Raw genomic sequence first — 25,688 nt, 5'->3', positions numbered from 1 at the left:
CACACTACAGGTAAGGGGTTGATCAACTCGGCCCAGAAAATCATCGGCTCCCCCCGGCCCAGCCTAGAGGACATTGCCAGCTCTCGCTACACGAGCAGAGCCAAACGCATCATCAAGGACTCCCACCATCACTGTTCCCTCTTAGCTGCCCGTGTGCGCAATTGCACACTCATTTGAAAGCAGTGGAAATTGTAAGAAGATGTACGTGACACGTTCTGCTTGTTTTGTTTTTGGTTTTCACTGTGTGATCTTGTGCAGGTCTGCCGTGGCTTCTCCCTCTTGCTCCGCCCACTCACCTGTGCTTCCTGCTAGAGTCCACAGCTGGACCTTCTTAGTTCATTGGGTTGTCTGTCTATTTAAGCCAACTTGTTTTGTATCTCTGTGTTGGAGCATTTTGTGTGCTACTCCTTGATTCTGGTGTGCTGTTATTAAACAGTCTTCAAACTTGGCCTTTTGCATCAAGTATTACTCTGAATCTGGGTTCTTGAGCTGTAAACCATAACAGTAAGATGGGAATGGGGATCAGCACATTGTTGGGAGAGAGCACCAAAGACCGAGAGCAGAGGATGGAGCTGTCACTCATAAATAAATCCAGCAGGTTAAAATTCTCATTGACAATATCCTGCTAGCCATCAACATGAACGCCTCTATGCTGTCAGTTCAACAAATTCATGATCACATCTCACATCAAATGGTGCAGAATGAGACGATTTGTGAAATTAAAAATGCTCCTTGGCACACCCTGATTGTAGATGAGAGCACAGACATAATACACAAAATGCTAGTCCTGTATTTTAAATACAGAGAGAAAAAAAACTTCAACCAACTGTGTTTGCTGGCATCATCCAGCTGAGATCGTGCACCGCTCAGGATATTGTGCAAGCAATACGTCAGTTTTACACCAAGCATGGGCTGGATATGCAGAGAATGGTGATGCTGACCTCCGATGGTGCCTCAGTAATGTTAGGAAAGCACAACGGAGATGCAGCTTCATTAAAGCAGCAAATACCACACCTAACTGAGCAACAGTGTGTGGCCCATAGAGAGGATTTTGAGCATTTACGATGCGTGGCGTGGAAACTTTTTTTAGAATGGTTTATTCCACTTTCTCTAGATCCACTGTAAAGAGGGGAAAATTTGAAGAGCTAGCAAAGATTCTAGATGAGGATACACTGTCATTCAGCGGTGGTTGTCACGGGACCAAGCTGTAGTAAAAGCTGTTCTGAGGAGCTACACAGTGCTGGAAGAATATTTCAAGAGAGAATCCAGTGAAAACGGAGATCCTGTGGCAAATTACTGTTACAAAAAGCTGACAGATCCAAAATTCAAACTTACTCTCACTGCTCTGGGAGATGTTTTGGGCGAGCTGGCACATCTATGTCTTTCTTTTCAAAAACGCAACCTGACTGTGCTGGAAGGACACCGCGTTGCAAGAGCAAAAATTGAGAAGCTGCGTTTCCAATACCTGACAGAGGGAAAGGATGTTGGGGGAAGTGACCGTGTCAAAGAGGTGATGAGTGCCTCATCAGCTGATGGCAGAGATACTGGTGAGATCCTTCGTTTTATTCGTAAGCTTTGTGATCACTTGGATGCTCGTTTTCCAGAGGATGAGTTAAAGGAGTGGTCTGCATTGGACATTGAGGCATTGAGCTCAGACATCAGTTTTGAGTACGGAGCAGCAGACATTGACACACTGCCAAAGAAGTATGAGGCCATTCTCCACCGGCCACATTCTGTGGAGGTCATTAACAGTGAATCTCCTGAATTCAAGTTCATCAGGAAGCAAAAACTGAAACAAGGGTCAATCAGTAGATTTTCAGACATGGTGGCTGCGACACTAAAATGTAAGGAGCTAGCTAAAACACATCTCACAGCTTGTGGATATTTGTGCTACATTTGCGAAGAACAAATTTCGCACACCTAGGTGTGTGACAGGAAGTAGTACTTTCTTTCTTTCTTTCTTCTTCATTTCAAGAATCCAGCGCAGATTGTGAAAGAGGATTTAGTTTAATGAATCGGATCAAAACAGCATCCAGAAATCGTCTTGAAGTGGATCGTTTGGACCAGCTGATGCGCATAAAGTCAAAGCTGCAAGCAGACGAGGCCATCGACCTGGACAAGGTGTACAATCATTGGAGACGTGAGAAGGACAGACGGGAAAATTAAGGTGAATTTTTTTTCTCTCTGTTCTTTTTAGCTTATTCTAGTTTCATTTGATATGAATTTATTATGAATTTTAATAATGAAATGCTTTAACCACGAGTAGTATATGCTAATAAACACGGCATAATTATTATTTGTGGGAGTGACTTTGGATTATCACTACTAGTAATTATATATTAGAGTTACAGGAACATGTCATTGCGCAAGATGTGAAAGTTTAAATGTGAATAAAGTTTTTATCTCTAAAAGATGCACGTCTCCATTCGTCCAGAGCAGGAGCCCCGCCCTGACTCCAGAAGGAGGACTTTCATACTCATTTTGAAAAGAGACAGGGAAAATCTGTGCACTTAAATAAAAGTCTTATTACAGAAATGTAAATGTGATCATTTTAATTCTTTTGACAAACTTTAACCTGGACGGATGCAATGTCTTCAGTGTCTTAGTGTGAAGGTCTGATGTTGCTTACAGTGGTCCATGGGACAGCTCACGGAGTTTGTGTGCTTGCTCAGACTTGTGAAAAATTAGCGAGAACATTGCCGTCGTGTGTAACTAGCGCTACGGAAGCTCCAGGGAGCCAAAGTAAGTAAGTAAGTAATCTTTATTTATATAGCACTTCTCACAGAGAGCGACTCACAAAGTGCTTCACAAAGTAAAAACAATATAAAATCAGTAGCGATACCAAATAAAACGCACACAGGCATAGAAATAAACAAACAGGCATAAGTGAACACAAGTAAAAGTCAGCTAAAAGCTTTCCTAAATAAAAAAGTCTTAACTTGAGCTTTAAAACACTCGACTGAGTCAATCTGGCGCAGAGACAGGGGGAGGTCATTCCAAAGTTGGGGAGCAACTGCCTGAAAGGCGAGGTCTCCTCTTGTTTTAAAATGAGTTTTTGGAACACATAAAAGATGCGCCATCACACAAAAACTCTATTTAGTTATTTTTGAAATCGCCCGGAACAAAAAATTTGAATTAATTCATTCAATCGATTTATCGCCCAGGCCTACTGGCTCCCAGTTGATTCTAGAATCAAGCTCAAGATCCTCCTGTTAAACTATAACAGCTTAGATGCTATGGCCCCATCCTATATCAAAGAGCTCATAGTGTCTTACGATCCAAATAGAGCACTTCGCTTCCAAAATCAGGACTGCTTGTGGTTCCTAGAATTAGTAAAAGTACAGTTGGGGGTGGAGGGTTTAGCACCAAGCCCCTGTTTTATGGAATAAGCTCCCAGCTCATGTAAGAGAGGCCGACACAGTTTCTACATTCAAAGTTAGACAGAAAACATTCCTCTTTGGACAGGATTATTGTCAGACTAGCTTGTATTCAGAGATTATTTAACTTAATGTTAATGTGATTCAATGAAGTTCATTGTGTCTATAAGTTCTATTAAGCACTTAAATTATTTTTTTATCAGACAATGGGTATGTTTTGTGTAAAACCTACCGACATGTTCCGCCTTCGTCAGGGTCGTCATCAGATGGTGGCGTGTGACGTCACACGCCACCATCTGAAGTGCTTAATGTTAATGTGTTTAAATTAAACTTAATAACAATAACAATTAGTTGTTAGTAGGCTGCTAATAATTTTGTAGCTGGGGTTGCTATGGTGCACTGGGTTTCTGTCCTCTATATACTTCTACCCTCCTTCTCTCCTCTATCCTTGATCATAATTCATCATTTAGTTCCCTCTGTTTGGTGCAGTGCGATTCATGTACTCTCCCTCTTTCCCACTGCCTTCCTGGGGAGTGGGAGTGCTTCCAGATCCCAGTTGGCTCATCCGTGCTCCTGTACCTGACCGTGTACCTCGTCTCCGGCTCGTCTCTGCTCCTGCTCCTACACCTGGATGTGGATCCTGTCTCCGGCTCGACTCGGGCCCCGGCCGTCCCCCCATTTCATCTGGATGAAGCTCGTCTGCTGGACTTTAAATGTGTTTTTTTAGAGTTAGATTAGTTAGTTCTTCTCTATGAGTTCTAGTAAATCGCCAGTCCGTCCTGGGGGAGGATCCCTCCTTCATGTGGGCACCCCTGAGGTTTTTTCCGGAATCGTTTTTTTTTTTTTAGGAGTTTTTCCTTACAACGAAGGGGGGTCTAAGGGCAGGGATGTCCAGTTTAGCTTAGTCAGTTTGTTAGTTCAATTTAGTATTTTCCTACTGAATTCTATGTATTCATGATCCTTTTGATTTTATGTTTTACTTTTTTAATTACCGATACGAAACCCATCGAGACGACTGTTGTTGTGAATTTGGGCGATATAAATAAAATTGAACTGAATTGAATTTGCTGATAATTTACTTCAGTCCTGTGTTCAGACTTAAAGGGTTTCTGGGGGAAACCTTTTATTACCGTTTTCCTTCACTCCCTCTACTTACACACACACGCTCAGAAGCACACACACACATCCTCATTCTACAACAGAAGTTTCCGTCTAGCGAGGAAATACGACAAATTTACTGCGTTCTAATTATTCATTTCCATTGTATTCGTTTTTCATTATAAACGTGTTCATTTTCAAATTTATATTGCACTTTTGAGTAAATTTGCAGTTGTGAATCAGAGTGTGTGTATTCGTGAAACAGGTTATGTTCATTTCTTATTGAGACTGAATTAATTCCATAGATATAGGCCCTTAGAAAAAATAATATGTTGATTCCTGCATTTTATATAGATTATTTAAAATAATAGTGTTCTTCATTTACATTTATTTTCATTTCTTTTCCGGTTTGCCACATTTTTTAGAATGTTAAGAAAGTAAAAATAAATGTTTTCATTTGAACCCCCCCCCCCCCCCCCCCGAAATGAAATGGAATGTTTTTGCTTCAATAATCATTTTATTAGTATGAATAATTAGGATTTGACACCAAATTAAGTTTTCATAATACCGGTAGCTGGGGGGTATTCCAGGAAGCATGTTTAAACTAGCCTGACTTTGAGCCTGAACTCTGGCTGAAATCCGCCTGAACTTGCTTACTCTGGGTATGTCGGTTCCAAAAGACCGGATATGAGTTGGCGTAATTACGCTCAACTTGGTAACCCTGGGTTAACGCACGGTACATAAAGACATTCTCAATAGATCGCCGATTTCTGGAGTCACCGTGGAAACGCGTGGAGAGAAAAAAAGCGCGACACTTGAGACGGAAGTGAGACGGAGTCTGAGATTTTAATGACGGCGGTTAAAAATTATAAGTCCATCAAAAAAGTAACACGGCTGAAAAATAATTTAAATAATTTAGTTAAATTTATTCAAACTCAATAATTGTTTATACAACTCAAATTTACGTATTTATCTAACTAAATGTCACATTACTCCATTAATCTTTTTTCCATCTTAATTACTTATATTTCTTGAACTTTCATTCATATTCATCAAACTTAGACAACTTTAATATGTCTAAGTTTGAGCCGGCAGATATGCTCATTTTTACAACAATAAAAAGAACGGAAAAAAAATGCACTGAGTGCAAAAACTCACTAAAGAATTTTCCGTCACTGTCATAACAGCACTAAGCGGTAGGGGTGCTATATAAACTCATCATCCTATCCTTTACTCTCACTCATGGTGCAGAGACGTAAGCATAGTAGGACAAAATAGCTCGGCCAAACACGGTGAAACACAGTAAAACAGCTATAGCTATGATTGGTGAAACAGACAATGATGTTAGTTTTGTTTTGAGCAGGGTTGGTTGCTTGTCAATAAAAATAATGTCACAATCGAGAGGGTCACTGAAATCAAATTCATATTGACGACAAACTAAGCTAGAAGCAGCACATTTGACATATATAAACTAAAACCTTTAGAAGCACTTCAATTATGGATAAATCCAATCTTGTTATACTAGATTATAACTATACTATATATGTTAACTGTGAGGAAATTTGGAGTAATAATTATTAAAGTTGAATACATCCATTCTTATTATTTAAAAAAAGAACTGTTTTTGTACATAAAACTGGTTATTTGGATCAAACAAACACTTTATCAATACAGATTTTTACAACTGCATACCATGCAAAATCAATTTTTTTGAGCTTTTAAGTGTATTATACTGTTCATTCCTCACAAAAAAAAAACAAAAGCTTTATTTTGATCCGTTCACGATTCTCAGTATGGAAGCAATTGTGTCTCATACATAAAAATAATAGTCATTACCTGAAATGCTTTTTCATTTTTACAATAAAGTTGCGTTCGTTGACTCGAAAATAAAATAAAAAATCAATCCACCAAACTGCTTTTGTCACTTAAGTAAAATGATGGAGAAAATGGTATTTGACATTAAATTTTTATAAAATTCTCTAGTAAATGTGTAGCAAAATCAAAATGTCATTTGACAATTAAAATGGATTAACATAAATGTTTTTTTCATTTTCACAATGTAACTGCGTCAATTAATCATTTTCTACTTTAACACAGCTTATTCTTGGACGTAAATAAAGAGATAATGCAAAGAGTGGATTGCATTTTCGTTTTTACAATCACAGTATTAACAGTGTTGCATAATTTATTTCCAGACAACACTTCTAGGGGGGTGGGGCGATGACGTCAGTGCTCACTCGGTGTGGCCGATTGCTAAGACACACAGACATGTCTCTGAGCACATGCAATTTGTCTGCATCAATAAAAAAAAAAAAAAAAGAAAAAGAAGAAAAAATTTATTGACAATAAAAAAAAAAACAAAAAAAAACATGCAATTTGTCTGGCGCACAATTGCGCAACAGTACGAGCACAATTGATTAATGCACCCGGTTTAGTAATCCGTGCGCACGGTTTTCCAACTTTTTTAGCTTTTTTTTTAACCACTGGCACCTGGAGGGCTCAATAAATTTTATTGTACAAGCAAGAAAATTTGTTTTGTTTTCCAAATTCCAAAATCCCAGTAAGAAGGCATATACAAACTGTTATGTTCTCACAGTCTTTTTTTCTGTTATATGCTGCACAACGGCTTTGACTCTTGGCTGACAAAAAAAAAAAAAAAAAATTTCTTCTTTCTATTTAGTTTTATTTATTATTAAGCCATGTTTTGAAAAATTGTGAGTTTTTGAAAACTTTTTTCAAATTAAAAAAAAAAATTGTTGGTTTGCTTTACCACATGTCTGACTTTGTTATAGTTCTTTAAAAATTATTGTTCACAACTGTCATCTGTGGATGTTATTAACATGTTTAATTTATTTATGTTTTCAAAAATTATAAGATTATTTGAATTTGTATTAAAACGTATTCTTTTTTTTTTTATTAGGATGACAAAACAAATGTCTGATTAGGTTAAAATTAAAAAAGGATCTCTACCTACACAGAAAAAGAGTGAAAAAACAGATGACAATAATAAAAATAATATTGAAACCGTGTCAAACGTGTTTATCTTATTAAATTAATTATTCTTGTAGTAGCATGCCGTACCACATGTCAGATAATGTTAGAACTTACTTTTAAAGTTATAAATGCACCTTCCTCAATAGAAACAATAACACTGCAGAGGCACTTCGACCCATCAAGCTGGCGGCGCGCCGAGACGTCCCCTAAGACAGGGAGCGACAGTCCATACCTGTATGTCTATGTTAGATTTGGACAACACTATAACATGGTGAATGCACCATATTTTCATTTTTTTAATTTATTTTATAATTTAGTCCAGTACATAAATTCTGGTGCAGTAGTGACAATTTTTTAACATAGGCAGGGAGACGCGTGTTCATCTTATTACAAATAAAACATTCATGCAAGTAAACAGTTGGATCCTTCTTTTTTATTAGAGAACAGGGGCCTGTTGCACTAAAGTAGGATAAGGGATTAAGCCAGGATATGTTGGTGATCCTGGCTCAATTGATCCCCAATCCGGTTGCACTAAAGATGGATAGGGGGCAGGAGGATATGTTATGGTATAAATTACCATGGAGATTTATTCTGTGGAGCTAGCCTGCTCCAGACCAGGCTAAATTCCAGGATCTATTTAATCTCATCCCTAACGTCAGTCAGCAGTCGCCACAAATGGAAACCAATAGTTATTTCACTGCTCACTATACATTGTTATCACATATAACTAGACCCACTGTCATTATTTAAACGTTTGTGATCATTAATTTCAATCATTTTGGATAAATAATAAGTTTTGGATGATGTTGCTATCATTAGATAATTTACAGTTTCCCATAGACTATAAGGCTATATGTAAAATGATAGAATATTAGGGCCACAGAGGGGAAAAAAAGACAAGTCATAATATTGTAACCAGTTGTTTTAAAGGAGGACAGTTGTTAAAATGACAGATGTGGGGCATTTCGTGAAATTGTACCCCAGTATGGTTTAATAAACGAAGACATGCTGATGTGCCAGAATACGAAGTATCACATTGTCATAACTATCAAAACTGTAAAAAGAATATGTTGCTTTTCTGCAGAAAGAACCAGCCTCATAAATTTATGACTTTATCCTTTTTCCTCAGTGGGGCCCTAGTACTCTGTCATACAAAATAATACACATTCCATTAAAATATGAAAACACAATGTGTAACATTATGTTCCTTTATTGAATAAGGACAAAACAAAGCCGGTAAACTACACTCAAAAAACGTTCACTTTGAATGAACATAAAAAAATTATGGAAATGATTTCCACATGATTAGATAGCGTTACTTGAACAAAAATGAATCATATTGGTCCTACTTAATGTACTTAGGTTCAAACTAATAAATTTAAGTTGATTCAATCTAAATACTGCAGTTGGACCCAACTTTAAATTAATATTGTTGCTCACTCTCAAAAGATAAAAGTTGATCCAACTTAATTGAATCACTCCAATTGGTCACACCTTATTAAATTAAGTTTCTTCAACTTAAATTTGTATGACTACCTAACACAATTTATGTTGATATAATTTAATTTTTTGCTTTATTTGTATTTATACATCTGACAATGATAAGGTTTTCCAAAGTTTCAAACAATGGGTCTTTTAATTTTCACATCAAAGACATGAAATGCGCAGTAACGTCCCACGTGACAAGACAGGAGTTCAAATTATGCGAATTCTGTTTGAAGTTATATGAATAGTTTACTGCACAAGGGGTTTGGTCATCATCCTCTCCCACACTCTAACTCATGGTGCAGAAAAGAAATAAAACATATCAGTTTAAATCACTAGTTAAAACAGAGTAAAACAGCTAGACAATAAAACCCATGGACAAAAACTCACACTTAGACCCCAATCTGCCCAGATAGACAAAGAAAATGGAATCCCACAATTCCTTGCGATTACTAATGTATCCAATTTAACGGTATCATGTTGGATCAACATGATTGAAATTAGTAACTTTTAAATGGATTATTTTTATGTACGATCGACATGATTCATTCACGTAAGATTAACAAACATAACATTTTCTGGTTGAAATGACAAGTTACATTTTCATAAAATTAATTGGCTGGTAATTTAATTTAAAAAAATCTTGAGTGTGCTTTATCACTGTGGCGGTGTTGCCTTTCTTCTTAATTATATCTTTCACCTCCTCGTATGCCTCCATGAGGATTTGTGCTTCCGACGGGGAAAGGTACGCGGCTCTAGTTGCCATGGTAAATTAGTTTATCTGTGATCTTCGGCGGGGTCTGTTTGAGTGAGCCGTGAGCGCGCACCTATCCAGGATTGGTTACACCTGGCTTGATGAATCCGTGTCTGCTCATCCTGGCTTGGTCTTTGTGCAACCAATTAAGCCTGGACGCACATGTTTTAGATTCATTGAGCTCAGCTCAGTCATTTATCCTGGATGTCTTAATTCTACTTTTGTGCAACAGGCCCCAGGACAGAACAGATTTCTCAGAGTTAGACAGAGCTTAAAGCGGTGTCAGACTGTGGATCACGGGCGACTTTCAATTCCAGCAGTCTCTGCTCTAGGGTGACGACGGAGCTCTAAACGCTGGTTTCTTTAAATGGTTTGATTATTTTTATCAGCAGTATCGCTTAACACGCCGCCATCATTTGGAGACTGATTTGAAGACATTGGTGCCACATCGGCTCAGAAATCCACATAACCATGTAGCAAGGTGCTCCTGTACAAAACAGACGTAGTCGGATGGGTGATGCTTCTTCTTCTACCATTTTAAAAAGGACAGGTTGAAAACAACATTCACCGCTATATACCGCCACCTAGTGGAAAGAAATGTGACCCGTCAAAGTTTATGTTTTAGTTTTCAAAATGGGCCATATAAAAAAACCTGTGGGTGATGCTAAAAGAGAAACAGTGATTGAAGAGGTTTATCTTGGGTGTTGAAAACGATTATAGACCAAAGTCTAAATACAAACCCATTATTCAAATAGCAGTAAACAGAGCTTTAAAATAAACAAATAAATAATAAATCTACCGCAGTAAAAGCAATAAAGTGGTTTTGAAGTTTTATGACAAAACATATTGTATTAAAAAAGGGTAGCAATTATAGATTCAAATACATCAGCTCTTTGAGATATAATTAGGTTTGATCATTTTTTTAATCCATGAATATTGCTGTCTTCTTAGTTTTTTGTTGTAATTCTTTTTTTGTCTTCTTGGAAGTATTTATGTCTTACTAAGATGTCTAAAAACTAAACCATACAATGTTGGTTTTGTTTATTTGTAACAATTCATTTTAACAACGACTTTTTTCGTTTCATAATTTGTGGTTGCTGAAAAGATTTATTATAGCTATTGGCTTATTTTGAATGATCCAATTCACTGATCTGAAATTGACCCAGGAAACCTGTAGCCAAAAATTCAACCAATGTGACTCAGGGATAAACACCGGGGTACGGAACAGTGCAGGTGAAGTTTTTTGGATTCTTTGGATTTCTACCAAGTTAATTAAGTGTAAATTAAATATGTGTACAAACAAACGAAATTAAAAACGAATTAATGAAAAATGCATTCACATTTTTGTTTCATAAAGCTCAATGTTGTTTTTCCACATAAACATAACACAAACGGAACATTATTAGACCATTCTATCACACTGTGTGGTCACGTCTTTGCAACCTTCAAAGTGTTTCCACATATTGGGCTGTAATGATGGCTTGATCTTTTTTTCTTTTGCTGTCATCGCATACGTGTTGTCCACTGTAATTCACTTAGTCATTTTAAGTTATAGTGCCTCAATCCAAATGGTATTTTCCAATATCAATTATGATTGATTTATCTCAGTTTGAAAAATGTAATGGCATAAGTCAACTAAATTAACAACTTTCTTCAGACAAATATGATAGGAATATAAATCAATTAAGTCTGTTTATTGTTACACCCATTTGTGTTTAAGTTTTCAACATCTCTGAAATTCATGTCCAACTTTTTTTTTTCCTCTGAGGGTGTAGGTATTTTTTGTGTCCACTTGGTGTCGCTGTCCCACCTTCAGTAAGGGCGACGCGCCCTTACTGAAGGCAGACAGACCTGACCATTTGGCTTGCAGCTTGCAGGTGTAAAAGAATGGATGACTGGCTTTCGAGCCGGCATCCTCTTTGCTGATTGGACAGGAAGGTGTGGGAGAAAAAGAGGCTGAGCGGAGGCGCCAGCAGCAGTTTATCCTCCCTCAGTCCCCGCTGACTCTGCCGGTTCTGCTGAAACTGAGATGTGACTGCTCACCGGTGGAAGGCAGACCATCATTCCGTGGGATTTTTTTCTTTCTTTTCTTTTCTTTTCCTCGCAGCCCGATGATGGGGAAGGACAGGCGGGGAGTCATGCCGGGTTGTGCTTGGGTTGTGATTCTTGTCTGTGTGATTCCCTCTGTGTGCGCAGTGGAAGGTAGGTGGACATCTGTTCTAATGTGTGATCAAAGTGTGTATGGAGGTTTGCAAGCTTCACCTAAGTTTGTTTAACTTTGAGTGCATAAACTTTAAGTTAGGTGACACATATGGAGCATTATTAAACTTCTGATTTACACCCATTTTCTTTCACTTCTTATGGACTGTCAAATGCTGGGATCATGTCTTGTCCTTGTCTTGTGGACTTTTCTATATAACAGTGTTTATGTGCTGTCAAACATGTGTTTCCCCTTCCACTCTGTTATCACCGGGTCTGCTGAAGCAGCCAAGCGAATAATAATTATAGCTCACAGGTGCTCCATGGCTCCATGCTCCCCCTCCCCAACATCACCTCTTGCTCCACCTGCTGTTTCCCCAGAAGCCGGCTCTTTTATTATTTTTTTCCATCACCTTCTGCCTCTTTTGTTGCACGCCTCTATATGATCCCCCGCTACTTTCAAAGCCCCCACTGCTCCTGCAAACCCCTCATCCCTGTTGCTGCGCTGTTCCCCACCAAGCGTGTTATTGTTGCCTCTCTTCCAAGCATCCTCTTTGTTTTAGCTCTCTTCTCAGGTGCTCCTGAGTACCCCCCCCCCCCCCCCCCGCCTGTTGGGTTGCCACTTTAAACATGTCCGATTGCCTCTGCACCTTCCTCCTATCACACAAAACTGCTCCCCTTCTTGCAATTGCACCACAAGCAGGGATTTCAACCCCCTTCCCCCATATCACCTTTACCCCCCCCCCCTTCCTTGTATCTCTCTTCTGCAGCTGCTCAGCCTTTACACACCTTCTCAAGACTGACCTCTTGTTTCTTCCTACTTTTTACCCCGAGCAAACATCTTCTTTCCCAGCTTTCAGACAAGTACCCCTCCTTTGATTCTTTTGCAGACTCTCTTGCTTTGCCAGCTGCACCCCCACCCCCCCACACACACCAACTCACTGCTGCTGTTGCTTGTGGAAGCACTAGATTAGTCTGCTGCTGCGTTTTAATGGTGCGTGTAATGACGGGCCCCGTGCAGAGACTCGCCCATTATGAAACATGTAAATTTGTTGAAGGGACAGCTCTGCGTTGATTAAACAGAATGCCGTTTGAGTCTACGTGTTTGTGTGGATGTTTTTGGACAGACAGAGAACTGGGTGGTTTAGCCAGAAAAAAGGGAGTGGGTGTGGAGGAGGGAGTAAGGGAGGTGGGGTATTACAGGAAAAGTGTGGGTGGTAGGTAGCTTTGTGGTTGCAGTGTTTTATTTTCATGGTAAGTAGGCGCCTAATGAACTGATACATAAGCTGATCAGGGTCTCTAAACAGACTCTGGACGACACGTTCATGGAACAGTTTTTACTGTTCCCAGATCCGGACCACATTTACTTGGCTCATACAGTACTAGTACTAGTACTACTAGTACTATTTAACTCTAAAACTCTTTCAAAATATAGTCTTATCTTTATTAATGGAAAGGACTGAGCTACTTTTAGTGTGAAAAAAATATAAAATTACTGATATTCATTTTTGAAATCAGGGGGTCTGTTTTTGTTTTAAAGTTATCAAAGTCCTTTTTAAGATTGATTCTGGCAGGGTTAGCAACCCCGTTAGCATTTTTGGTACTACCCCAGGGTGACTGCTTCAAAGCTTCCTGGTAGACCTTTTTCTGTACACCTTGGTTTTTTCAGATTCATATTAACTTCATATATTGTGGGGTGCCTCAGGGCTCACTTTTAGGTCCCATTTAGTTTTCTCTTTACATGCTGCAGTTGAGATACGCCATTGGTGGGTTTAAAGGTGTCTCATTTTATTTGAATGCAGATGAAATTTAGCTGTATATTTTTTCAACGTTGATGGTGCTGAAAGTCTAATTGTGCTGTACAACTGTTTGTCAGCAGGCAACAAATGTTTGACCAAACATCTGAAGCTACAGACAAACTTGACATTTGGCATGCTTTCAAGAATGCGCTAAATACGTGTTTCTTGAACGTATGTTTAGCCTATGGTGTTCACCCCGGCCAAGCAGGGAGGGGGTTCTTTTATTACAGTTTACTAGCACATGTCCAGCACCTACAGTTGGAAGAGGCTTGGTGCAAAATGCCAAAGCGGTGCAAATCTCGCGACTCTTGCTTCCGGCTTTTTCTTTCGCAGCTCATTTTTGATATATATAAACTAATTATTGACATTTCTCCTACATGATCAATTTGTAAACAATTGGCGCTTTTGTCAATTAAAGGAGACACCATCTATTTTTTACTATCGAATCAGAGTCCCTGATTGGTTTAAGTTCAACCTGGTTTAACTTGTTTAATGCGCACGTGTTTTCTATATAGAGCTTGAAACATAAGAACTTGTGTTTTGTTGAGTACTTATCAACAAAAATAGACATTATTAGTGCTTACTTTCACTTATATATCTAGCTTCATCTGATCTGAGCAAAACCTAAAATCAAATCAGTGTGTCCATCTTTTCATCCAGTGCTTTTACCGTTGATGCCACTCACATTATATGACAAATATTAGCATTGAGGAAAGCCTTCAGCATTGGTTCCTCACCTCCTGGATCAACTTTGTGTTGGTCTGTGGGGATTTATGGCAACAGCATCACTGAGAGGTTATCCAGAAAGAAAGCAAAACATTTGTCATCAAATTCAGCAGCTTGAACTCCCGGTTACATGAGTCCTATCTGGCACTGATAAGCTTATACAAATATTTTTTAATCTGATAAATGACAAGTTCTGCACATACCATACACATACTTTCATTGTGTAATACTTGACCCAAATGTTTCATCCTGCTGAACAACCGTGGCCAAATTTGAATGTAAACTAAGTTTACAATTTAGAATCAAATTCGAATAGGTTTTATTATCATTTTATTTATATTTTTAGTGGATCAACGAGAGGATAATTTGATTATTTGAGCTTAAATATATGTATGTACATTGAAAACTTGATGACTGACAACTGATTTTGACATAGCTTTGATTACATTGATCTTTTCTTAAATGTTGGTGTTTTGTGGCTCTAGTTTGCTTATGTTTGTTAGTTTTTAATGTATATTTCTCTGAATTATGTATTGTTTATTATGTATTGTTTACAGTATTTAACCATAAACCTCTCAAGTCTTTGTTAACTTGGCAAATGCATGAAATTTGTCCTTATATAAAATAGAAATTTTAAGTAAGCTTTATTTACTGAATGCTTTTGGGGAGAACTTTGTATTTTTCACTGGTCTTCTTTAAATTCTTTCAGGATTTTACCTTATTAAAGAGTCCAATTATACCAGCTTTTAACATTATTCATTTAAAAGTCAATGCAAAGCCTTATTCAATGGATATTAGTTGGTATTAAAGCTCCATGTTTCCCAAAGAAGCCCCGGGAGAGTGCCAGAGTCATCTGTATCAAATGCAAAGTCAGCAGTAGATTCCAGCACTGAAATCTGCTGATTTGTGTCAGAGCGGAGTGTCGAAGGATCAGGGAGTTAAACTGTTGTCATGCAAGACCTTACATTGGATGCTATATTTAGACTGACCAGTGACAGTACATACACCCCAAGACTCATTTAAGCTCCTTCACATAAACTAATCCAGGCATTCTTCTCCTAAGCCTGAACACAAGTGTTATTGTGTGACATGCTGTTAGTTATAGATCTAGGTTGAGATGTTGGTATGACAAGCTGTAATTTGTGATTGCATCCACTGTGTGCTAGTGGTTTCATGAGCACTGAAATGATCTCTTGGGCAGGGGAATCACACCCTTAATTCGAATGGATATGCATAAAACATATGGCCTGCAGCACTGCTAGCACTCGTCCACACATGCTGTGTCCTGCTTCAAAGATGCAACTTTTTACATTTATCTGCTGATAGGTTGTTATAGTGACACGTGCACATTTGAATTGGTGCCATATTTTTTATTAGATGCAGGACATTACGTGGCAATTATAGATCAGTCTGTGTTGTATTAAACGCTTCTCTTAACGCTTGCAGGATATTAGATTTTAGAATTGGTTTTATCGGTTCAGGATGATGTGGAAAAGGATATATACTTTGTGTATGCAGAGGTCTGTGTGGGTTTTATAATGTGAAAAGGTTTGAATTTTCACAACCAAACCAAGTTAGTTTTAGATCATTAAAATGGTTTAGGTAACTTTTCAGCTACTGAGATTTAGTAGTAGTAGTAGTAGTAGTAAGAAAGTAGTAAGAAACTGCTAAACTGAAGAGTTAATTCTGACATCAAAACCTTGTGGTTCCTTTGGTAAGAAATAAGGACGCAGAACACTTGGCAGTGTTAAACTTGAGCTGGTAAAAGTTGAAAGTTATTTGGTAAACTGCATCTTAATATTCATTTCTGGTCTGGAATTGATTCAGACTAATATGCTATTTGATATACAGGAGTGTCTGCCAAATAGCCAATACAGTCTTAATCTGTTAAATATCTTATTGACAAATGATCTACATATAAAATGTCTGTGGCAGATTTCCACATTAACACGATAGCACTTAGAGAGGCCATGCCATGCTTTAAAAGACAATCTAATCCTGACCACTAATATCTTTATGTCTTTCTCTTTTTAACAGTTTTGGCCCCTGTTATGTCAAGTATCTGCTGATCTTACCTCTATCCATATTGACCATTTTATTAACCGGTACTCTGCATTAGTGGATTCCATTGTTTTCTCAGCACACAGAAAACAGGCCAATGGGAAAGGTTTTGTAAACAGAGAAATCATAAAGGGCTGTAGGTTACAGCTGTATCCTCGTATACAGACCACTAGAATGTAGTTTATCTTTGGTGTTCAGTAAATGAAGAACTTTATTAATAAAAGCAAACTTAGGCCTCAAACCTGTACCTGTTTGATACACACTGTCTCAAACACACTTTTGGACAGTTTAATCCCACCTTAACTGAAAAAAAGCAGCTTCATGGGTTTTTGGGTGTGTATCTGTGTTGTAGAGAGGAAAAAAGAGCATTCACATTCGCATTTCTGAATGAAACACGGCTGGGCAATTACAAAAAAATGCATAGATTATCTTGAGGTGCAGCAAATATTATCTCACACTACAGAAAGGAACAAATGTGATTCGGACATTTTAACATTAAGGAAGATGACAACAAATTGGCAAGATAACAAGAAAGAGTTGATTACAATTTGTTTTGCTTCAGACACAGTTCAATATTATTTCAAAATATCGACTCATGCTCAGCTTAAAATATTCTTCTTACCTTGCTGTTTTCCATATTTTACATCATACATATACCTCCTTACAGTTTTCTTTTTTGCTCTTTTAATTAAACTTTCTAAACATGCCACACATCGAACAATAAAGCAGATATATGGCAGCAGAAGGGTGCAACAAGTTCTGCTGTTATTTTCTTTGAGCTAGAAGTTAAAATAAGCATTCACTTTTATGATGACTGACTTAATTTGTTACATTGAAGATCAAAGTAACAAGTTTTGTAAGGTTGTGTTTTTGCTTCAGTTTTCAGATGTTAGTGGTCGGAATTTGATGTAAACAATATGAAAGATTGGCAGACTGTTTAAAAAATGTTATAGTAAATACTCCAAATACTACCAAAGTTTACCATAAAATGTCTTGAGATAAATCTTTCTTCTGTTATGGAAACCTGACCAGAGACACAACTGCAACACACTAAAGCAAATGCAATAGAAAACTCTTGAACTTTTGAATTTACACCAAGGAATTGACATTTTGAAGCTGTGGTGAGTTTTGCAGATTGTCCTACAGGAATGGAAGGAAATGTTTTAAAAACCTTGAAGAGGAGCCAATGTTATTTGTAGGAGTTGCTCACTTGTCTGACTGGAGACATAAGGAGACACAGAGACGTCTCTCACTAGATAGCCTTGTAAATGAGCCAGAGCTATCTGCTGAAACTTAGTGAAGGCTACAAGAGGAGGGTACAAAATTCACAGTAATATTTCCTGAAGAAAGAAATTCTGATAAAATGCAAAAGAACTGTGTTCATGCAAGTTTTTTGGGTGCTGTAGTCGCTAAAAGTACTGGTGGAAACACAGTCTGTGTTTCGTACTTATAAAAAAACAAAAAGAAACTTGAGCGCATTTGAATATGTACCAATGCCTTTTAAAGATGTCAACAATTTCTAAATTCAAAGCTGTTTCAAGGGGACCATTTAGCATAAAAACTACTTTCGTTGCAGTTTTAATTACAAGTGTTTGTTTTGAGATTGACATGGCTGACATATTTCAAAAAGCATCAGTTCAATCTATCTTCATGAAAGCTCACTGCAGTGTGCATCATCAAAACGTCTTCACACAAACTCTACTAGTTATTTGCATAACAAACCAGCCTAAATACATTATATTTCTCTGATTTGAAACTATAATTGAGACTATTAGAGAACAGAGAGCTGGTGGGCATAAAGAAATAAAAAGAATCCTTTGTTTTTACTTAAATTCCCTCTTTTCCTTTCACGGGGATCCATTATACTGTCACTTCATCTAATTTGCAGCTTCAAAGAGTCGCATCAATGCCGGGCTGAGCCAGACAGACAGCAATGGCGTGCTTCTGGAGTTGCGCTGTTTTCCATATCGATTCCCTTTTTCACTTTGTGAGTCAAGTGTTGGCATTCATTACCTTTGTTTTGCACAAAGACTGAATCATTTTATCATTATCCTGAGGTAGAATTAACCAATAAAAAAATACTCGCAGTTAATTAGGCCTAACGAAAAGTGTCAGAACGCACACTTTTATTGTGTTTTAAGGTGCTAAGATTGCCGAGAGAGAAAAATGACAAAAATGTTTTTAACGTTTAATCCAATAACAATCAGTTTAAAAAAAGTCTCTGTTTGGAAAACTATTTGGAATCAACCATAAAGCAATATATGGGCAAGATACTCTTTTTTTCTTATTCATTGTTCTTTCTTCTTTAGTTCATGTTTGCAATAAAGTCAACAGTGTATATTTTTTACTTTGGCTGGACTAGCAGGTCTTTTATATCCTTTTTGCACAGTGCATGTTGCGCAGTGCAGCTTTGTATTATAGCCCAGCATATGATTGAACATAATGGCCCATTATTTATTTGCTGCTTTTGAGTAGGCCTTCTGCCATGTTCTTCAAGGTCCTGCTGTGGACATATGGCTTCACAGATAGTCATGCTGGAAATTGTGGACTGCTGTTACAGTCGTAGTGGGGAGAAGGGGAGAGGGCAATGCTTACTTTGTTTTACCTTGAAAAGGTTGTGGGCCTTTTCAAACATTTTATAAAAAGAGATATGGCGTTTTTTGTTGTTGCACATCCCCGTTTTGAGCGGATGTTGATGTTTTCATGATTATTGTTGTACAATTACAGAAAAAGTGAGGAGAGAAAAAAAATATTATCTTGTTATGAGAATGTTACGTACATTTGTTGATGCCATAGGGGAAAAAAACTGCAATGTTTTCTTTCCAGATTCCCACATTTTGACAGATAAGATGTTGGTAAGGCCAAAGAGCTGCTGAAATCTTGCTGACATACTTTGATTTAAAAAGCTGTGTCACAAGGCCAAGGTTTCTACCAACAGGACAGTCTCTGATCCCTGTTTGAAGTATATTCTATGTTTGTTTATAAGCATTTTGCTCTTGCTCATTTTCATTCGCACTCGTTTTTGCGGTTTCTGTTGAGTTAGTTTTGTGTTATTAGTCCCAGTGGAGCGCTGGAACACTAGTCGCCTCTGCTCTGCTCAGAGAAAAAAAAGGACCATTTGATCATGATGTCTGGGAAAATGTCACACAAGCTCAGGACATGTTTGAATCATGATTTCACATGATTTTTGTTTTATTATTTTCAAGCTTCTATTCAAGAGATATTTATAATTTGTAAAAATATTGCATGCCAGAATCGGTGGGGTGTACAGTTTTACATGTTTAAAATTTCCTTATTTTTCATTTTGTTTAAATGCAGATTTATAAACAGCATTTGAAGCAGACTATTGGACCCATTAGTCGTTGTAAAGATATGTCTAAGAAGGTATTTGTCTTTAAAACGTCCATTTGTATGCTTTTTTGCCCAGATTGAGTGAGGACTACTTTGTTTTTCTTTTGTTTGGTTTGCTCTGGATTTGAGAAACTATGGCCATTTGTCTTCTTCTTTGCCAGAATTTCTACTGTTGCTCAATGCCTCTCATATTTTTACTCAAGGTTGATGTTTTTTTTTCATTTTAACATTTATCTTTCCACTAAACTTGGAAAATATCACAGCATTTTTCTAGTTTTCTCTTTCAGCTGTGTTACATATGCCCCTGCGCAAATATAAATGAGGTATTGTATCTCGTTGTTGTTCCAGATTTGATTACAGCTCATAGCTTTTAATGTTTTTCACAGCTAAAAAGTCTCTCTTTGCTCCACCACAGGATAAGTCGCATTTGCTTAAGACATGCACCAAATTCCAATTTTATCTTTCATGCATTCGTACCTAAATACTTCTCAACACCCTTTGAACTCCTGAGCAACCAGCACATAAATATGAGGCTTACATGAATCATGGCTTTGCTTGGTGTATGTGTAAGTGAGGAGATTAGCACAAAACTTTAATACAACTCACAAACTTTGAGGTGGTTGTTTCTTGGCTACAATAAGGGTAGGGTAGTTGCCTAACCTCATGATATGCTGTGTTGAAAAAATGACCTAACCCAGAATTAAGTCTATTATGGACCATGAAAGTAGAAAAGAAACACTTGAGTAGCTGGTGAATATTTAGTATTCTAGAATTCCTTTTATGCTTTTTATAAAACTGTTTACTTGTTTTTTTATTATAGGAACAGCTGCTGTTCTCAGTTTGTGTGAGTCTACCGAAAAATCTGTTTCTAATCTTTTGCTTCCCTGAAGTTTGGTCTATATTAGGATAGAGCCTCACGCAGGCTTTGTGTAATGCTTCAAAAAAAGTTACAACCAAAGCTTAAGCTTTTTCTTTCTTTCGTTTCAAGAGCAACAAAGATGAAGAGGATCAGCTTCATGGCAGATGGATAGAAAACTTCCCTCCCTCTGCTGAGTTGGACGAATAAAGAGAATGCATTTTTGAAGCAGTTGGATTTTGCTGTGCAGTTCAGTATTGTTGCAGGTGTCAGCATTCATTGCATGGTGCAGTTGGAGCCAGCAAATTTAGACCTTGTTTCCCAACATTTTGGAGCAGCTCCAATTAAAATTAGTGTTTGTTGAAATTGTAAAAATAGGGTTGTGGTCTTATAAAAAGAGCCAAGTTTGAGCCCAGTAAGTACTTTGTTGGTAGAAATAATTTGGTCATCTCTTGGTTGTCTGTTTAGATTGTATACGATTTGTAACCAAGACAGAAAATGTCACTGACCGACACACTGAGAGACACCTGAGCCGGGGGTGTCTGTGTCCCTGTAGGGTGGGTTCTGGTCCTTGCCCCCGCGTGCTGGGCCTCGCCAAATTCCCAACAGTGCCCGAGCCTGGTCGGGCCACGTTTGCAACAACCTTCGTGGGCCCCCTTCTCCCCGGGGTTCCCCTTCCTGGGCGGGGGCGGCTGGCCCCTGTCTTGCTCCTTTCTGGACCAACCGTGGGCCTGGTGGGTGGCTGCCTGGAGCGCGGAGCAGGTCTCCCTTGGGGGGTCCTGGCTCGTACCTGGGGTTGGGGCCCGGCGTTGGGCCCTCCTGGCGCTGCGGGGGGCTGCTCTCCTGGTTGGGCTGGGGCGGCACTCTCTTTCCCCCCATGCCTCCCTGCTCTCTGGCTCTGGGGGCCTCGCGGCGGTCCTGCTGGCCCTGGCCTGGGTGGCGGATTCGATCGCCCGGGGGGCAGTTGTTCTCTACCTGCTGCCGTGTGGCGTTGGGGGGTTCTGGCTGCCGCGGCTGCTGCGGCGGGGGTCTTGGTGTGGGGGTGGCTGGTCACTCTCCCTCCTTCTTTTCACATTTCACCATCCATTTTAGAAGAACATGAACACTCACTTGAGCACAGGTGTTAGCTCACCTTTCCACTAATAGTTTGCGTGATTGAACGAAATATTTCACACTAGTTAGCTTGAAGTCACAAGTGTGCATGTGTGAACACTATCTGTATTGCGTACATGTTGACTTGTGGACATTTTTGCAGCTAAAAGGTGTGTTTATAACATTCGAGTGTGTGTGGACAGGCCCAGCTCCTTTGAGATTTGTTATTACATCTGAACCTTACCGTAATGATAAACACCCAGCAGCTTGTTGCTCTAAGCCACTTTCTTGTTTTACACACCCCCCCCCCCCCTCCTATGATCCCCCCCTCTCTAACATCTTTCTCTCTTCTCCCCTCCTTTCCTTTTCCGTCCGGTCCAACACAAGGATTTTTAAATATGATTAAAATGAATAAAGTTTGACCTCGATTACAAAAGGGGTTTATTCAGACATACCTCTGGTTTGTCAGAAGATTCATAACCCCTGTTGTTAAAGTAAAATATGTCCAACTCAAGAGGCCTTCAGCTCTCATCTGTCTCGCCAGCTGTTGGACAGGACAAGTAAAAAAAAAAAAAATTAAAAAAAGAAAAAATGTCACTGATTTGAATGAAAGGATTTATGGATTTAGCTCCACACCTGTCAGGTGACTCCAGGGCACCAAGCTTTTATATGCTAGCCAGTGTTGAAAAACATTTTGGTTACTCATGCAATGTTCCTTTTAAGATGATTCTGTTGGAAATCCTCTAAATCACAAGAGTGAAAGCGGAGAAAAATGTATGTAATACTAATGCCAAGATTCTTAACCCACAATTTATTTGAGGATTTACTTTTCTTTAGTTATAGAGACTTTTCTAACAGAGTATCGATTTCCTGACTTACAGTACATTTCTTTAGCTTTGGCCACATAGCACGCTCAGATCTCTCCGGAAATAGTTTGTTGGTTGAAACGCCACAATTTGATGGAAAAAAAACATCTGCAAGGTGCAGGAAGTAGGTCAGACGAGCGATAGATAGAAGCAGGGCTTTTGCTGAGGTGAGGACAAGGCATGAAGGCAACGGTTGCACTTTAGTCCGCAGGGTCCGCATTGGAGAAGATGAGGGAGCTCCAGTGTGACAGCTGGTCAAACTGTGTGCGTCTGTGTGAATGCATTCAAGTAAAGCAATTCAGTTGACTAGACAGCAGCACTTGACTTCAACGACCCCCGTGAGCACACACAGTGGCACGCACTTCACACTTAGATAAACGTCATCTTCTAGGCGCAGACGATGAGTGCAGCTGTGATCAAAGTGACATGAGTATGAGCACCGGTTGGAGGCTGGAAATGAAGATAAATGTTATATTTTTGCTGATTTTATTTCTTAGTTCTTGCTGTTCCTTTAATTTGAATAAGCTCAGTTTAAGATGTTGTGAAATCTTCCATCCCTAAACCATTCATGACAACATGTTTTTTTAGGATTTCTTTAAAGAAAGAAGGAAATATTTTTAATCTTTTGTAACTTTTAAGGATACGGTCTTATCACTAATCTTTTAGGAACCCTTAACCTGAGCTTACTGACTGATGCTAAACATATGCTAAGGTATCACCCAAACACATTATTGGAGAAAAGAAATTGATATGTTAATTTTTAGATAAAAAAAAACTGATATAGTTTTTTCTGAGAAACCATAATAAAATTTATAGTATCAGCAGGTTTACATTGATTATGTAAGAACCTTACTTCTGTTGCATATCAGTGCAAACCAAAGAGCTACAGTAACACAACAATAAGTTGTGTGACTATTTCAAAAAAATGTTTTGTTTACAAAATGCATCGAAATGTTTCTGAGTATTTCTTTATTCAAATAATTGTGAATCAGGAGCAGTTGGAAAAATGCTGTTTGAAAAAGCTTAGCCATGACGTAAAAGAAACAATCGGCTCCCTGCTCCGCTCCATTCTGATGCATCCAATTGCAGACAAATAGATCCATGTACTTCTTCATTTTCTTCATCTGAGCAGGCATCTGACTAAAAACTGTACAGCTGGAAAACTCAAATATTGCTTGCTATTTCTGTTGCACTGCTAATATTAGGTTGGGGGTGTGAGGGGCTGTAAGTAAGTGGGAGAGAGTGTAAACAGATAGCTCTCAGTTATAGGTGAAGGGAGGAAGGGGTTTCTTAGTGCCAGCGGTTCCGCCCATAACTCAGAGGCGAATTTCTAATGAACTTCTGCCGCTCTGCAGAAACTGTGTCCTAGAAAACAACACAGTTTTTTTTTTTTTTTTTTGGCTAAAAATGGCATATTCATAATTAAAAGACCACTGGAAACGCTTTTGCAATGGATCAGAAGTTGGGTGGTACTTCAAAGAGGATCGAAGTTGACAACATTTTGGTAACTACTTGCTTATATGGATGCATAAAAGGCTGTTTAAGTATCTGTGCACGTAGTCGCAGATGCTTTCTCAGCTAGTATAAGGTGGTGCTCCGAACAGATCCACTTGCTGATAGATTAGGACCATTAGGGCAGAAACAAGAGAGACCTGGTGGTTATCTGTTACCACCACTTGTTCAGTTTGCCTTACTTGAGCCTTCTGTGGAGAAACAAAGACCCGTGCATGTGTTAAATGTTGTGTGTTTATAGAATAAAAATTAGATTGGCGGAAAGCCTATCAGAGCAGCGGGAGGAACTATCTAAAATCATGCTTGGTGTTGAATTATGCTCTGTATTGTGTCTTTGAGTCACTTAACTCCAGGTTACGGTTTCCAATCATCACAAGCACTTCATTTTTATTTTGTCTTTGTCAGATTGTTTGCTTCTTTTTCCCTTATTCAGGTTTCCAATTTTTGTTTTGTCATGGACGAGTCTATTAATGAAAACTTTTGAGTTTTCAATGTAAGTCGTGCTGAGACACTCGGTGACTTTTTTCATTTCCAGAATGCGCATTCAACCTATGATATTTATAGGTCTATTTATTTTTATTACATTGCTGCTTGATGTTTATCTTGTAAAAGGTCTTCCTAAACTGAGATATTGGTGACACAAGTCTTGGGAGAATCCCTTAAAAACACTCCACAAGCAGCATATTTTTATGTTAGCTCTGTCACAGTCTTAAAGGTTAATTTTTGTTTATTGGAAAGTGAAGAAGAATATTTCATTTACTGTTGGTGATAGAGCTTTGTCAGATTTGATATAAAACTGTTTTATCACCACTGTTGGAAGTAAATCATTACAAAAGTAATTTGTCTATAACTCAAGCAAACATTTACATTAAGTTTAAATAACATAATGTGGTTATCTTAAAAATCCAAATTCAGTTAATCAAATTTACAATTTCTGACAACTAGTCTGGAACACATTTCTACTTATTTTATTTTATACATAGACAGTGAAACAACATGAAATGTTCTTCTGTAATTGTAACTGTTAAAGTACATTAAACTCACAACCTGAGACAATAATTTGGATGTAGTTCTTATATCTTCAGCTGACAAAAACCATCTTTTATTCTGTGCTTGAAAATGTTGGCTCTGATTGGCATGTCATGCATTGCAATTCTAAGAAAATGATATGTGAAGTTAAGGATCAATTTTAGTGAAAATGGACAAGTAATCTGTAATGTGTAACAGTTTGTAAGTCACTTTGCACAACACTGTTTCTCCCTGCTTGAAAGGAGCACAATAAAGTTAACGATAATCATTTACAAGAGCTTGAAGCTTGACTCTCACACGGGAAAATATATGAAAAGATATGAAGGGTTCCACAATTGGTAGACAAAATAAAAAATAGAACAAGTTTGAGCTAGATAACTGTTTAGAAGACAAGGTTAGCATCCACCATTTCCAGCTAAAATGTAAGATAAATTTGTCTCTTTGTTTCACAATAACAACCTCGGATGTTTGACACTGATATTCCCTCTA

General features: G+C 38.2%; 1 protein-coding gene across 1 annotated transcript in view; it reads left to right on the top strand.

Moving 5' to 3' along the window:
- Positions 1-11,520: 11,520 nt before the first annotated feature.
- The window catches only part of LOC101169846 (ephrin type-B receptor 1), a 95,843-nt gene continuing 81,675 nt past the window's right edge, over positions 11,521-25,688 (top strand). The window contains exon 1 of the mRNA XM_011474166.3: positions 11,521-11,910. Within this exon, the coding sequence (XP_011472468.1) occupies positions 11,820-11,910 (91 nt within the window). The 5' untranslated portion in view covers positions 11,521-11,819. The remainder of the gene's footprint in view (positions 11,911-25,688) is intronic.

The sequence above is a fragment of the Oryzias latipes genome, chromosome 4 (assembly GCF_002234675.1).
Source record: "Oryzias latipes chromosome 4, ASM223467v1".
Classification (NCBI taxonomy): domain Eukaryota; kingdom Metazoa; phylum Chordata; class Actinopteri; order Beloniformes; family Adrianichthyidae; genus Oryzias; species Oryzias latipes.
Note: the sequence above shows the minus strand (reverse complement) of the source record. Positions and strands in the feature narration are given on the sequence as shown.